The sequence below is a fragment of the Uloborus diversus genome, chromosome 4, assembly GCF_026930045.1.
Source record: "Uloborus diversus isolate 005 chromosome 4, Udiv.v.3.1, whole genome shotgun sequence".
Taxonomy (NCBI): domain Eukaryota; kingdom Metazoa; phylum Arthropoda; class Arachnida; order Araneae; family Uloboridae; genus Uloborus; species Uloborus diversus.
The window spans coordinates 2,097,392-2,113,184 of record NC_072734.1 but is presented as its reverse complement, the minus strand read 5'-3'; the positions used below and the strand labels follow the sequence as shown (position 1 = coordinate 2,113,184).

General features: G+C 32.1%; 1 protein-coding gene across 1 annotated transcript in view; it reads left to right on the top strand.

Moving 5' to 3' along the window:
* Positions 1-15,143, top strand: part of LOC129219760 (palmitoyltransferase ZDHHC17-like) — a 38,330-nt gene extending 23,187 nt beyond the window's left edge. Inside the window, 8 exon segments of the mRNA XM_054854053.1 lie at positions 16-155; positions 755-855; positions 5,295-5,419; positions 6,999-7,155; positions 8,280-8,363; positions 11,122-11,273; positions 12,924-13,021; positions 14,886-15,143. Of these exon segments, the coding sequence (XP_054710028.1) occupies positions 16-155; positions 755-855; positions 5,295-5,419; positions 6,999-7,155; positions 8,280-8,363; positions 11,122-11,273; positions 12,924-13,021; positions 14,886-15,036 (1,008 nt within the window). The 3' untranslated portion in view covers positions 15,037-15,143.
* Positions 15,144-15,793: the final 650 nt, after the last annotated feature.

Sequence of the window (15,793 nt, the reverse complement as noted above, 5' to 3'; positions counted from 1 at the left end):
TTTCCTTTGTTTTAGAAAATTCGATATGGCTGCATGGTTGGTTCTCCTTTTATAGTCTTCTATATCATTGGTGCACTTCTGGAAAGTAGAGAATCATATCTTGTCAAAGTAGGGTTACTAATAATTCTTGGTATAGCAGTAACAATTGCAGGCAAGTAAGTAAAATCCTTAATTTTTTTTTTATAATTTTTTTTTATCAATGCTATATTTTTGAATCAAAACATATTTTGCTTTTTATTAAGAACAAAAAAAAAAAAAATGAAATGATGCTTAAATTTTAATTAACGGTTTGTTAAAACTGATCTTTATCCTTTATCCTCGTAACTTTAAGTTAATATTTCAAGAATAAATTCTAAAATGCTTTTTCAAAATAAAGGTACTTCATTTTATACTGCCTTTTGGAGGTAAAGCACACTATCTGCAGAAATAAGTTTTTGGGACATTTGAAGAAACCATAATGGATTTCATCCTAACAATAGATAAATGCTTGATTTTTATTGTTTTTTTTTTTTTTTTTTCCATGCTTATTTTCATTGAAAATCTAATATGCAAGCTTGTACAATAAAACAAAAGTACAACAGATGACAAAAATGAAGAGTAATAAAAACTTGCAGATGCTATGCTTTACCTTCCCACAGCAGTATAGCTGTATAAATGGTTCACTTTATTTATTACTGTGAAACATAAATGTTTTTCTTTTGTTTTACAGTTTAAAAATTATTTTGTCTCAGTTTCATTTCTCTTTTTTCCCTAGATTATTATTTGATGATCGAATTCTCAATATGCTTCCAATATCTGTTTACTTATCTACGAAGTTTTGGATGTATGTGACGTGGTTTATGTGGTTCAATCCCTGTATCCTTGAAATTGTGTCTTTGAAAATAATTTATTATTTTGTAAATGTAGCCGACTTCTGATTCATTCAGGAGACTCCTAAGTTCTAATGCCTCCTTCCAAACTTTCTAATGAAGTAAATATCTCCCCGGGAGATTTTTTTTTTTTTTTTTTTTTGAATTCCGCACCCGAATTTTCATCAAAAAAATAAAGTTACACAAAAAAAAGATTTTTCACTTATTCATATTTTGAGAACACCTTACAGTAAAATGATCGCGATCTCAAAAACAAAATCTTTTGATCCATGAGTATGAAACTTGCATATTTCCGATCATTTTTGAAACATGTTTGTTTCTTTTTCCTTTTTTAAAAAACTTTTTATTTCCTCCCAAAAAAATGCTGTAAAATGTTACAGATTTTTCTTGGAACTTTCGAAATTTTTTACCTGCTTCAAGGTTTATTATAGCTCGTAAAAGAAAAAAAAAAAACTTTTGCTTCTTTCAAAACATTCTTTTTTTTTTTTTTTTTCAAACCTAAAAGTTGCAAAATATACTTTTTTTTTTAAACAAGGAATTCCTACTTATACATATAAAAATCTTTTTACACTCAAAATTTTATTGCTAAATTAATTCATGTAAAGTTTCCTTAATTTTACTCATAAATGTCCTGAATTTTCATCCTTAGTGTTGCTAACTATGAAATAAATAGGTGTTAACTTTTCAGATACATTAGAACTTCTTCTTAATAACTAATTTGGCATGAACTAAAAAGTGCTGTAACACAATCATTTATGTTTCAGAGCATAAATGAATATTTTTGGGCCTATGTCATTTGTTGTATGTGTTTGAACCCCAAGCATCGGAGCAGTATGTTTTAACTATACAGTAGAAGACCGTTATAACGCGCACCTTGGGACCAGAGCTTTTGCGTTATACAGGCTTTTGCGTTATATAGATCATTTCAAATTTAAAAACTAATATTCAGAATATATCTATATATTAACTCTTCAGAATGAGTTTATCTGCAATAAGTATTAAAGTACTATATTACAATTAGTCATTCACAAATAAATATGTTTCACAATAAAAAGAATGAAATATCCTGCACTTATGCTAGCTGTATGGTTTGCATAACAGCTGTATCTTCTTCAAAAGCCATCTGGTATTCTGCTTACTATGAATACTAATTTTCATTTAAAAGCTTTGAATTAAGATGGAAAGATGAAAAACTGTCTCAAAGTTTAATTTGCCTAACAATTTTTCTGTTTCCAAAGTGAAACAGAGGGATTTTTTAAACTTCAAAACCTGTTGTTTACTTCTGAAAAGTTGTGTGGTTTATAGAGAATTGCATTATATAGGTCGGCGTTATAAAGGTATTCTACTGTATAATAAACAAACTATAAGTATTTAATAAACAGTTCTTGAACCTAATATGGGGTTTATGTAGTCGATATACAACTACCACATAAGTATTAATGATATTGATATTTACTCTTGCATTGAACAGATTACTTTTGCATTTTCAGTTTCAGAATAAAATGAGTGCTCTTATCAGAATACGACCAAGAATATAATTATTAGCTTCAATAATTTTTGATTACATTTGAAACTGCAGTATTACAGTAATTTTTTTTAAATGTCAACTAATTCACTTGCTTTTTAGAATAAAAAACTGTATTGCTTATTGAGAGCTCTACTCATGCTGTGCAAGAAATTTCAGTTTATAATGGGTGTTGATTTTTGCTCACGGTGACTGCAATCAAATATCAAAACTAATGAAATGCTTGAGCGAATACATCCCTTGACTGCTGACTAAAATTGACATGATTCAGTCCTCGATATGGGAAAATAGTTATCCAATTCATATTGTCTTAACATATTCAGTCAAAATAATTATACTATATGTAATATATTTATTAATTCAGTCCTTAACAATGCAGCTAAGGCTCACAAAACAAAACCTACTCAGACACATTCTGAGCGGTAACTGGTTAAAAGCATGCATATTTACTTTCACTTTCACCCTGGAATGGAGAAAATTTCCCTCCTCTTTAGTAATGTAAAATACCCGGGTATTTATTTTTAGGGGTAAATACCTAAAATGGGTATTTACCTGGGTATTTATTTCAAAAATTTATATTCAACTAAAATACTTTTCTGTTTGTATTCCACTATGTATATATACAGGGTCTATTACAAAAGTAATGGAATTTTTTTTCAAAGTAATTTATTGAACAGATTTGAACAAACACTTAAAATTCTTCAAAGTAATGTCCTTGGGCTTCTGCAAATTTCTTCCATCGTCTCTGCCATCACTGGCAAGTGCCCTGAAAGGCGTTTTCGGGGACCTCCCCTAAGGTTTTCGTCACGGCTGATTGGATCTCTTCTAGGGATGAAAAATGGGTTCATTTCAGTCCTGCCTTAATCCGAGGGAACAAAAAGTAGTCTGCCGGGGCGACGTCAGGACTACAGAGGGCTGGGACAGCGTTTTCCCTGGTGTTTAGCCAGGAACTCGCCGATTCACAGCGCGTTATGGCAAGGTGCTTCAGTGTTGTTGACCTAATATTCGAGTCTTAACTCCTGTAACCTTAAAAAGAAGGTAAACTCCTCAGGTTTAGCAGTTGCCTTCGATGTCACATCTGTGTCACTAACTTGAGAATGAAATATCAGAACTCAAATTGAAAACTAACTACCTTTTATTTATCAATCAACAACTGTAAATAATAAAAGCTTCTGTAAATAGTAAAAACAATCATGAAAGATTTCAACAGCATTCAAATTAATCCTTAAATCTCAAAAACATGTTTCCAAAAATCAAAAACCCTAACACTAAGATTCTAAAAATGTTTCAAAAAATTAAGTCCCTAACGCTGATTTCAAAAAAACCTAACAGCCATCTCCTATGCTGAGATCCGGACGCTGCTTCTGAAGCGGGCAATCCTCAAAAACAACTACCTCAGTCTAAGGGTTAAGAAACGCGGGCAGAAGAAGTGAGTTCCTTCTCAATGGCTTCTGCTTATATCTGTCTCCATACGTCACACCGAAAATGCGTACGTAAGAACCACCTGGATCCTTTTAGAACAATCTATCAGCTCCGAGTCATCAGGAGATTACATCATACATGAGCTCATGCAATGAGGTCACATCCTACGAATCCTTCATTCCGATGTTTACATTTCATTTTTCCGATCAGCGATTTGAAACAGGCGTCCGTAAATGGAACAAAAATAACTGCTCGTTCATTAATAAAGAAAAACAAGTGAGTTAATACATTTACACTTAGCTTTGAAGATGAATTGGTGAGAGTAAAACTTGAATTAACATTTTGTGGCTATCAAGCATGAACTTGCCTCACGCTTTTCTCATCGCTAAATCTTGAGTAATGCGAAACACAGCAGTAGACGACATGTTCAGTTCATTCGCAACCATCTTGATAGTCAATCGAGGGTCAAAGTCCAACAATTGAGGAACACGAGCCATATTGTTGTCGGTTTTGCTGGTTGACGGCCGTCCAGAGCATTGTTCATCTTGAACCTCTACCCAACCCTCTTTAGAGATCTTTAACCATCTGAAAACTTGTGAATAGGACAGAGAAGAGTCCCCGTAAGCCTCACGAATCATTTTATTAGTCTCCTCGAGATTTTGTTGGTTAAGCAACAAAACTTAATCGTGCACCATTTTTCCCGTGACACACTCAATGCGCAGAGGTTAACATTAACTTACGTTCGGCCATTTCCACAGCTCGAAAACCCTGGGACTGGTTTTCCGGAAAACCTTAGGGTCCCCCTCACCTAAACCATATAGTTCGATTATACTCCGACTAATAAAAGCCGCCTGGAAAAAAGCATTGCATTCTTTTCGGAATACATTTTTGTCCAGAAATTGTACTTTGATCACATATTTAAAGAATTATTGTGGGAAACAATTTAGCAATTAATATGATATTCACACTAAATGTGTTGGATATGCCTAATCAATGTTGATAGCCAAATTTCAGATGTAAAAAGCCATTCTACGAAAAGTAAAAAGCTTAACTGGTTACAAAAAAAAAACCATCTTCTCCAATTATGACATTGAAAAGAACGATTCTTTAGTTCACGATATGTTTCTTTCATAATTTCATCATGTATTTAGTCATGTATGACTAGGACCAGCCTAGCTGGGCCCAGAGCCTGTTGCTGGTTGTCACTTTTGTATTTGTATTTCAATAAAAAATATTATAAACTGTGTAATACATATGTATGTATCTGTTTTACCAATTATTTCATATTTAGATTTTAAAAAAAATTCCCATTCACTTTTTGCATTTTTGTAAAATATCCAGTTTTTGGGTATTTACCCAGGCCTTGGGTAAATACCCAAAAAATATTTACCTACCCGCTGGGTATTTAGCCGATCCACATCACTACTGCCCTTCAACAATGTTTCCTTATAACTTTTATTTCCTTAATGAATTCAAAGATGTAGGAGATATTTGGCGAACTCTAGGCTTTATGTTGTGTACAATGTTCCTGTTTTATAATTTTATAAAGGCATGGAAATCTGACCCTGGTGTAATACAGAGTACACCTGAACAAAGATATAGGGTGAGGAATATGTATTACTATTGAATTGTTTTTTTTTTATTTGTAGAGGAGACTGGGGATACTTGATCCCACTTTAGTTTTCAATTTTTTTCTCTGCTGCAAATTATCAGTGAACAAAGGTAATTTTTTTCCTGTATCTGACAATATTTTTTTACTTGAAATTAAACAGATAGTTTTGGTTGAAAATTTTTTTTCAATAATTTCATAAAGGGATCATGTATCCCCACATCAAGGGTTACAAGTGCAAACTGATATTTTAATTGTTTAGCATATTTACTGTAGTGATTGTTTAAATCTCTCACATATCACTAAATCATCACTATGATAAATTTTATTATGTTAACATGATTTTGAATGTTTAAAGTTCATATCAACAAAGTAACAGCAGTTATATTGTTTTCATTGTGTTTATATTGTCATATGGATACTTGATCCCTGGGACCATGTATCCCTCTAAACGAAGGGATCAAGTATCCCTAATGTGTGATTTTTACAAACATACTTCTTCTATTATTAGCAATCAATGGCAGTTTACTAAAAATGTGTCTCAATTATTAAAGACTGTCTATACTTTAACATTACACTTCAGTATTTTTTTTAAGGTGTATGTAACGGATAATGTGAACTTTGAATGCTTTCCTAAAAAATGTTAACTTTGACACATTCAGACAATCATTTCTGGAGCTAAAACAAAATGGCTGAAAAAAAAAACGAAAATGTTGCCAGTTTTTATGTACAAGTATAACTTTAATATAATTGTCACATTTAAAATCTCTACTTAATGATTTTGGTACATTTTTGGCTGTGGGATCATGTATCCCCAGGGATCAAGTATCCCCAATCTCCCCTATTGATGTAGTTCAGTTCGTATTTTAATTGATGCATTGACTGCTGCAATTTGTTGCATAAATAAAAGATTATCCAAGTAAAGAGATATCTGTATCTCTCATAGCTAGTAAGTTACCAAAAGGTTACTCAATATTAATTCATGTCTATACTCTATTCACTGCAAAGATTAATGCAAGGAAAACTAATGGGAACATCTACATAACATAGATATGCACTGTTTCCCCTTGTTCACCCCTTGCTTTCATGGATACCATGATTCAAAGCAAAATGCATTATCTTGCTAAAAAAAAATCTACCCACAATAGTTAATTTATTTCTTATAAATAAAAATGTTTAATGTTTCTGAAATGTGTGCCATTCTCTTGTCTTGAATTAGTATGAGTTTGCAGATACTTCATATTTTTTGTCTTCCTATGCTAATGAGTTGTCAAAAGGTTTGCCATTTTTAAGGATTTTCTCTCAAGGGGTAAGAAATGTTAACTGATATTTACCATCTGCTTGGCTGCAATTTGTTATTGCAAAGGTCACACATGCAATTCCCCCCCCCCACAATGTTTTTTTTACAGATGTGAATTTAAATAGAATATTAGCTTGATTTGAAAAAACTTTAAAAAATTGTACTTTAACTTAAAAATTAGAAAGAACAAAAATATAAAACTTTTTAAATTTTATTTTCAATTTCTAGATATTAATTTTCCAAGATATTTAGATTTGGTTGTTTCTTTTTCAGACAATTATTGAGTTGGCTGAAAGGGATGGTTTCCATCCAAATTGGTTTTGTAGTTCCTGTTTAGTACGCAGGCCTTTGCGATCAAAACATTGTTCTGTTTGCAATCAGTGTATAGCAAGGTTTGATCACCACTGCCCTTGGGTTGGCAATTGTGTTGGTGAGTTTTATATTTTTAACTAAACACACTTTATAGACTTTTTTATTATTCAAATATAGTTGTGAACAGAAATTTCTCAATCTTTGTGCTACAGCTGGAGCAAACCTAACCTGGCAGTGTCATAATGCTATAATTTGGATATGCCTAGCCTTCACAACACTGCCAGGTTAGGTTTGCGCCAACTATTTTACTTTTATTGCATTCAAGTTGGAGATGCTCTCATTCATTTAACTACTATTAACCCTTCCAACACAGAGTCCCAAAAAAGGGCACCAATTTAAAAATTTCCAAAAAAAAAAAAAAATCTTTTAAAACCAGAAAAATTTACTGCAGAGGCACTATTTTGTTTTCTTTAATGATCAGGGAAGGCAGCAATACAAATATGGCTCTTTCTGTTGGCTTTATTTCTTCTTCAAAAAACTTCAATTTTTGGACTCAAAAATGGAAATTTTTGTATGATTTAAAAAAATTTATATTAAGCTAAAACTGTCATTCTTTTTTTTTTTTTCATTTTCCCTGAAGTTTCAATCATGATTTTTTAAAACATTTAAATTCATTTTTGAATGCATAACCATATATTTTCCTTACCCTAGGTAGACAGTGTCAACAAATATGGACACCACCCAAACCCATTGCAAAAAAAAAAAAAAAAAATCATTAAAAAGTTTTTGACTCTAAAATCTGTCTAGATGATCAACTAAACCCATAGTGGTTTCATAATAATTCAAAAATGTCAATAACTCACATCAGAAAGGTTTAAAGTAACTTTTTGTTGTAGATATGTCACTTGACTTAGCAGCTTATTTCCTTTCTACCTTGGTGTGAATAGAAGAACAAGGTTTATGTTACTACCATGCATGATCCGTGTTTTCTAATTTTACATTTTAATAATGACTCAATATATTTTCTCCGCAGATTATTTTACATTTTACTGCAGCTTTTAATGTTACTTTTTTAATCCCCATAATTATTTTTTGTTTCATTTATTGCCACATGTTTGATCAAGGATATAATATTATTTGATATTTAAGATATAAATAAATGCTTAAAATAATAAGTGTATAAATATTGCAATTTTAAAAGGAATCTCAATTGGTTTGGTGTAAATATGGTGTATCTTTCAGGTCTTGGCAATCATAAGTATTTTGTTCTATATCTCTTCTGGCTGCTAGTTATGATCATTTGGTGCCTACACGGATGCTTCCGATGTGAGTACTTTTTGGTTCACTGCTCATGTTTGGTACTTTCTTCAAGGTGTCCATCTATAATATATTTAATTGTATAAGAGCAAGCATGGATTGTATGAAGAATTTTAAATGTTATTTTAAAATTATAAATATTTATTTTTCTAAAACAGCTATGTTATTCCAAATGCCAAAAATGTGATGTAACCAAAATGGTCATGAACAAGCACTAATATTAAATTAAAAATTAAATGAACTCCCGACCCTGATTGTGTACCTCATATGAGGCAGTGAGAAGCAAAGAGATGTACTGTAGAGAACCAATTATCTGGGAATTTCGGGACCATAGCTATCCCGGATATCTGAATTTCCTGGTTTTCTGGATCGCTAAAAAGAGCTTTTGGCCGATTGTTTATAAAACTTAAATTACTATAACAAATAGAAATAGGTGTTAAAATAAGAAGAAAACAGTTTAGAAATGCTTATCAATATCGAAACATTAAAAACACTAGTGAGAGTAATTTAAACACAAAAAAACTTAAGTTATTTAATAAGACCTGAGACCCTCATATTCATTTTGAAAAGGAAAGAAAAACACCAATTTTCCATGTTTTAAAATGAAAAAGAATGAAGGGAAGGGCAAGAAACAAGTTTTTGAACGTAAATGTGCGAATCTTCTACTATTAGTGTATGAGAGAATTTGTTTTCATGAGCACGTTTTTTTTTTTTCACTTTTTTGTAAAGGCTTGGCATTAGCGATTATTGATAACTATTGCATTAAGTTAATACCAGTTGAAATTTAACTTATGAGTTCCTGCAGCCTTATTACAGTCTTGCGTTTAACGATTTCTAGATTCCACCATCAACTATCCGGAAAACTCGAGAATCGCTGTGTTTCACACTCTTTTGCGAGGTCACTTATGCTCTAAACAGTTTTAATTAAAGGCTATTCAATAAAATTTTGCATTATAATGTGACAATATTAATTTCTTTAGTTTTCAGTTGGAATAAAACACAAAAATTTTTGACTTACGTGTGTACTTTTTAGTTCAAGAAAATATTTCGGAAATTTTTCCATTCGTTAAAGACAACCCTTTGAAGTTCATTTTTATAAACACTTTCCCGAGTTATAGATGAGTAATATGGTATTTATTAAGAAACTGCTCATTTTCTTTTAGGTATTTAAAAAAAAAAAAAGCTTAGTAAAATTGCCAAAAATGCGTATTTTTAAAAAATGGCGGAAAAATCGGCAAAAGGTTGCTGGTTTTCTGGTTTCCCGGTTTTTTGGTTCCTGGATAAAAGGTTCTGCACTAATTTCACATTTTCAAGTTATGAGTAAAACACGTCTAAAGGTCACCCTAGGTAGACTTTCATTGAAAAATTCTTCTAAATCATGCTGTATTGCAGCAGCAGCACAGCTTCTAGTACTATCTCTTGTCACAAGAAAGAAGAGAGGTTCAACTACCATTTTTACTGGTTAGCTCCAAATTTTTGGTTTTGCCACATACATCCCTTTGCTTCTCACTGCTTCAATTGGAAAATGATGTTGGGTACGAATATTGCATAATGTTCTGTAATGAATGAAAACAAATCTCAACGTGCAAAATTTCTTGGTCATGCAGTTCCAAAAATTTTTTTAAAGAGCAACGATAACCAACACACAATTTAATGATTCTGTACTCAAAAGCAATTCGTATCATACCGAAATACGTGCCAGACCATACGCGTTAGAAGCTATGGTGCCAGACAGACGCACTGATACAGAAACAGAACCCTTTCCTTGTTGTATCAGAAACTAAAAATGAAAGCCTTTTGCAGATAAATTTAATATTTTTACTTCAGTGGTCTTAAACTAGAAAGCAAAGTCGTTTGCTTTTTTAACCTTTTATTTTAAGAGGGACCGAGGAAAAACGCAACATATCTAATTAAAAGATATCATAAGTGTTGCTATACTTTTAATATTGATAAGATATTTTATACATAGCTTTGTAGAATATTCTATTGGGAGAAACAGTATAGGGTCCTCTTAAAAGATTAAATTTATATTCATTTTGGTGTCATTTTGGTTCAGTTAGTTGATCACGCCTATAGTAAGGACAAACCTAACCTGGCAGCATTCTAAAGGCCACTCCGATCCTAATCACACCGTTTAAGCACTGCTATGTTGTACTGTTCTCGCCAGATCAGAAAATGGGCGGGGTGTTTTCAGAGCTCAATAAAACAGGAACTTTTTTATAAAAAATTTGTAACAGAATAAAAAACTTTTTTGTGGATACTGTATAGATTCAAAAACCAAGGATTTTCCAAGATTAATTATTTTTTTTAATAATGAAAAGCTTTTTAACATTTAGTTTTAAAAGTTGTTAAGATTTATATTCAAATCTGATTCTAATAAATTAGTGAAACAAAGAAGTAATGTTTTAAAGTTAGGCTTATGTGAATCTTCATCTTTTGAGAGAAAAAATAACATTTTCTTTTCTGAAGAAGTTTTATCAAAACTTCAAAGGGGCAAGAGTCAAACACGTCAAGAATCTAACATCAGTTTAAAAGGGGCAGGGGCAGCTCCCCTTCATAAAAAAGCATTGGAGGAACCCTAAGTTAGGTTTGCCCCAACTATAGTTGCTCTATAACAGTATTTCTTCTGTTAAAATTCAAAACTATTTTTCATAAATGTAAAATTTTCATTTCTTGAAAAGGTAGTTATTTTTATGGTCTTATTTGAAAAAAATATCTATATATATATATATATATACTGTGACTGATGAAAACTTGTGTATTTCAGTTTGGAAGGCGCACGTTAGTTATAGTGACACTCCATTTTTTCATTTTTTGTGGTCTGCAACTCGTGTGAGTGGATGGGTTAGTTGGATAGCTGCCAACGCTATGCTGCATGGCTTCTGGGTCGGTTGTCTTCTACTCTGTCAACTTTATCAAGTACGAGCATCTACTTTTCTCTTAATTTTAAAGCAAAACAATATTACGTCTTTATGACAAACATGTTGTACACTCAAACTTGCTTCTTTGTGGTGGATCATAAAAAAATCACATTTCAAAAATTGTTCAAACCTTCATAAATAGCTATTTGAAAAAAGTTTTTGCAAAACAATTTTAAAATATTTTTTTTATATTGTGGATAAGGACCGCAAAAAAAAAAAAAAAAAAACTCATAAAAAAAATTATCCAAATAAACTTTGCAAAATAACTAGGACTTGTTTCTTTAAATTAATTAAAGACTCCACAGCTACTTAAAATCTTACCAAGCCTTTTATAATCTGATTTATAAAACACCCATGCAAACATATTTGAAAGTTTGATTTTTATGTGCTCATATTTTACAGATACAAAACTTTTCAAAATGAAAAACCATTATCCTTTGTAGTCTGACAACAGGTGAACTTTCTTTTAATAAACTGGTTCAAAAAAACTTTTGCCGCTTGAAGATATTGCCTCGCACTTATTTACTGATAGTTTTGTCAATCGAGTCACAAATTGATTGAAATTTTCAAATAGCGCACTAAAAAAATGGCACCAAAAAAAAAAAAAAAAGACTGCACAAAAATAGGTTTGAGTTTACATAGATATTTTGCAAAAATGCTGGAAAGAATGTTAAGGCTAATATGCCTTATTTTCCCTTATTTTGGGCTATATATTGAAAGTAATACAGGTGTGTATTTAATTGTGTATTTAATTGTGAGTAAAGGGTGTTATTTCATGTCTCAAAAGCTGTAATAATGCTTAAAAAATGTATTTAAAAAATGAAAAGTAAGTTTTTTATGCTCTAACAAGAAAACATTTGATTTGCACATAAAAATTACATGCTTTGCAAAAATTCACTCGTCAGGGTACAGTCTGGAACAGATTAACTGATAAAAGAGAGTTTAATGTAAACTGCAGTTTAAAGTAAAACATTTAACAGATTGACCAGCTCAGTGTTACATAAGTAAAATGTTTCTAAGCAATGTTGTGACAGTGATAGTTATTTTCATAAATTTAAATATTAAATTTTTTAGGAAGAAGGAAACCAAAATGTTAATTGTACAATGAGTGAAATTTGTATTTCTGAGAAAGTAAATTGATAACTCAGGCTCAAAAAAATTCTTGACACCTCAATCTTTCAAAAGTGTGAATTCAAGCTAAAAATCTCAATTCATCGATATTTTCATTCCACTGTTAACTTGTTCTAGTCTTTAATATTCATGTTAAACCATGTAAAAGTCATTTATCCACAAAAAAAAAAAAAAAAAAAAAATATGAATCACAGCAATAAATTAGGTTTTACAGTTGGTCATTTCATAATGTAAACCATTATTGACCTTTAAGAACTCATTATCAAAGTTAGGGATTTGTTAAATGATTTTTCATAGTGATTTAAAAAATTAATCGATAATATCCCAAAAACTGGAGTTTGAATTTAGTGACTTTTGCTTGAAGACCAACAATATATTGTCTTCGATCTAATTTTATTGAAATTTATCAGTTAAATAACAAATTTTGAAAAGAGTTTTCTGTTTTTTTACCTTTTAAACATTCGTGCATTTTTGCAATTCATTTGAAATCTGAAAAGTCAACATTCGTTGATTGCAGGTGGTGTGGTTAGCTATGACTACAAATGAAAGAATGAATTGTTCAAGATATCGACATTTTAAAAGGGATAAAAACGGACGCATCCGAAGCCCATTCTAGTAAGTATTTCTTTATTTCACTTATATTTTAAAGACGCTGCCAGAATTACCTTCTGGAGGATTTAACCCTTTAAGCAGTTTGCCCGTACAGTGTACGTGCTACCTGAAATTGGCCTCATCTGGTTTGCCCGTACGGCGTACGGGCATCGATATTTTCTCCTTTCCTTTTCTGGTTTGCCCGCATTTTTCATTACTGAAAGAGACTATTTAGCATTGTTATTTTTCAGTAGATGGCGTGGCTTGTCCATGTAAATGAAATGCTTCTCATCCGGGTTTTTCTATGTAGCGGGAAAGCGAGAACTTTTCTTTGAAATTTTTGTTCGTCTGTATGCAGTGCTTGTGAATCTTATGGAAATTGTGGATGGAATAGACGACGAAAATACTTTCTTGTTAGATGATGAACTACATTCTGATACAGATGCAGATATTTCTTCTAATTATTTGGATTATTCCTCAGATGACTCGTGCAGTGAGCTCAGCTCTGATGAAGATTTGAGTTTTGCAAGAATTTTTACGGAGGATGACGTGAAAAATCCACCTGTTCCATACCCTCGATTTAAATTTTCTGGTATTCCCTCTGTGCACGTACAATTTGACGACACTTCTGATTTTCTACAATTTTACGAAACATTCATTGATTCTTCACTCATGAGTATAATTGTGGAAGAGACAAATAAATATGCTAAACAGTGCGATAAAAAATATGCCTTTTTTGGAAGCATTTCTGGTAAAATAATTGACCACTTAAAGGGTTAAACCAAGGCATTTGTGGCATTTTTATCTCAAAAACTCCCCCTTTGCAGTGCCGCTGTACCTACTTATCAATAATTCCAATCACAGTATGCATTATCCTGCATGGACAGACAGCACCATTTTGAGCAACAGTGTCCTTGATGGTAAATTTAAGCAGATTTTTCAGTTACTATTAAAAAAATTACATGATTGTCATTTCAAAATCAATTTGGTTTTGCTTTTCTGCATCGTACTCCACCTTAGGTTGACTTGTACCTACAACTACCTACTACTACCTTACCCCACCTTAGGTTGATTTGTTTTGAGTAAATAAACCAATTACAAAACTAATTGCATTTGCCACTGAAGACTTCAATGAATTCTTGAATTCTTTTCATGTGCTACTCTAGGCTTCGACTTCTTCTTCTTCATCAGCACAACAGCCTGGTGCAGGCCAAGGCTTTCTCCGTCTGCTTCCTCTAGGCGGTACGACACATTGCCAGGTTTCTCCACCTGTTCAGTCCCAAAATTTCTAGGTCCTTCTCAACACTATCCAGCCACCTTGTTGCTGGTCTTCCCCTTCTCCTTGTACCCTCAATCTTCGAAAAAGTTAGCTTTTTAACCGGGTCCAGATCTGCACGCCTAAATACGTGCCCCAGCCATCTGATTCTATTGGCTTTAATTACTCTTAAGATGTTGGGTTGTCTGTATTTATGGTATACTTCAAAGTTATATAAACTTCTCCAAGCATCATTTTCCTTTACTATTCCAAAAATTGACTGAAGGATCTTTCTTTCAAAAATAAGAAGTCTGTTTTCCTCTGTTTTATTAATTGCCCATGTCTCACTACCGTGTAAAATGATCGGTCTTATGAGGGTTTTGTATAGGTTTATTTTTGTATTAATGGAAAGGAGCTTAGATTTTAATTGGCTCTTTAAGCCAAAGTAGCATCTATTTGCCATCAAAATTCGATTTCCTGGCTTCGGCTTCTCCCAGACTTCATTTAATGTGAAGAGGTTTAAGTTTTACCTAAATTTTATTAGGATACTTATGGGTGTAGAAAATATTTTTAATTAACTCTTTAAAGCTTGTTTCCGTATTTTCTAATTTAAGGTACATATATTTTTTTTAGCCGGGGTGCTTTCCAAAATTTCCTGGACTTCTGTGAATGGAAGTGCTGTGGTTTGTTTCAAATCGATACCCGAGACTGGAAGCAAGTCTACGATTCAGAAGACGAAGGTGAAGGGTCCATGCTTCTCCGCACCGAACACCACTATATTTAATCCTGTTTAACGTAGTACAACGGCTATATTTTCATTCTCTTACATTCTATACGAGATCCATTTCCTCTGAGATCAGGTTTGACACAACGCATAAGCAAATGGACACCAAAAAAACTGAGGCTATGGATCTCGTTAAGTTATTTCGGAAAACAAACTGTCTCCGGGACTAAGGAGGCTCATCAGAGTATTTTTTCATTGTTCTTCGAACATGGTAGGCCTTATTTGTCGTGATGCTTTTTAAACTAGTTATGGATTTCTTTCTTACTGCTTAATGCGAGAACTTGTTTTCTGTTAAAAAAACTTTTATACATCTTTATCATTAATGTGATAAATCAGTTTGCGCCAGCTCATTTGTGAAAATTCTGCAGTTTCCAAGGTTCATTTTTCATCATGTGTCACCAACCATCTTAGTAATGTAGGATTGACTGTCTGTACTTTAGCACTCGTGCAGATTTATCTGCAACTAACAGGGTGTCTGTATTGTTGTGGTGTTGAATTTTATTGCAAGGTCAAGATTGTGATAAAAAGAAAAAACTGCAACTTTATTTTAGCGCTTTTTTGACATGTATTTAAACTAAAGCAGTGCATCTTTAGTGCTTTGTGTAAATTGTATTTAATATAAAATAACATATTTTCTCTTAAAAAAAAGAACAGCTAAATATATTTTTAAATCATGTGCATAATTATTCTAATTTTACGTTGGCAATAAGCAATTGATGTTATAAATAGAGAATGTTTTCAGGAATGAGAAATTTCT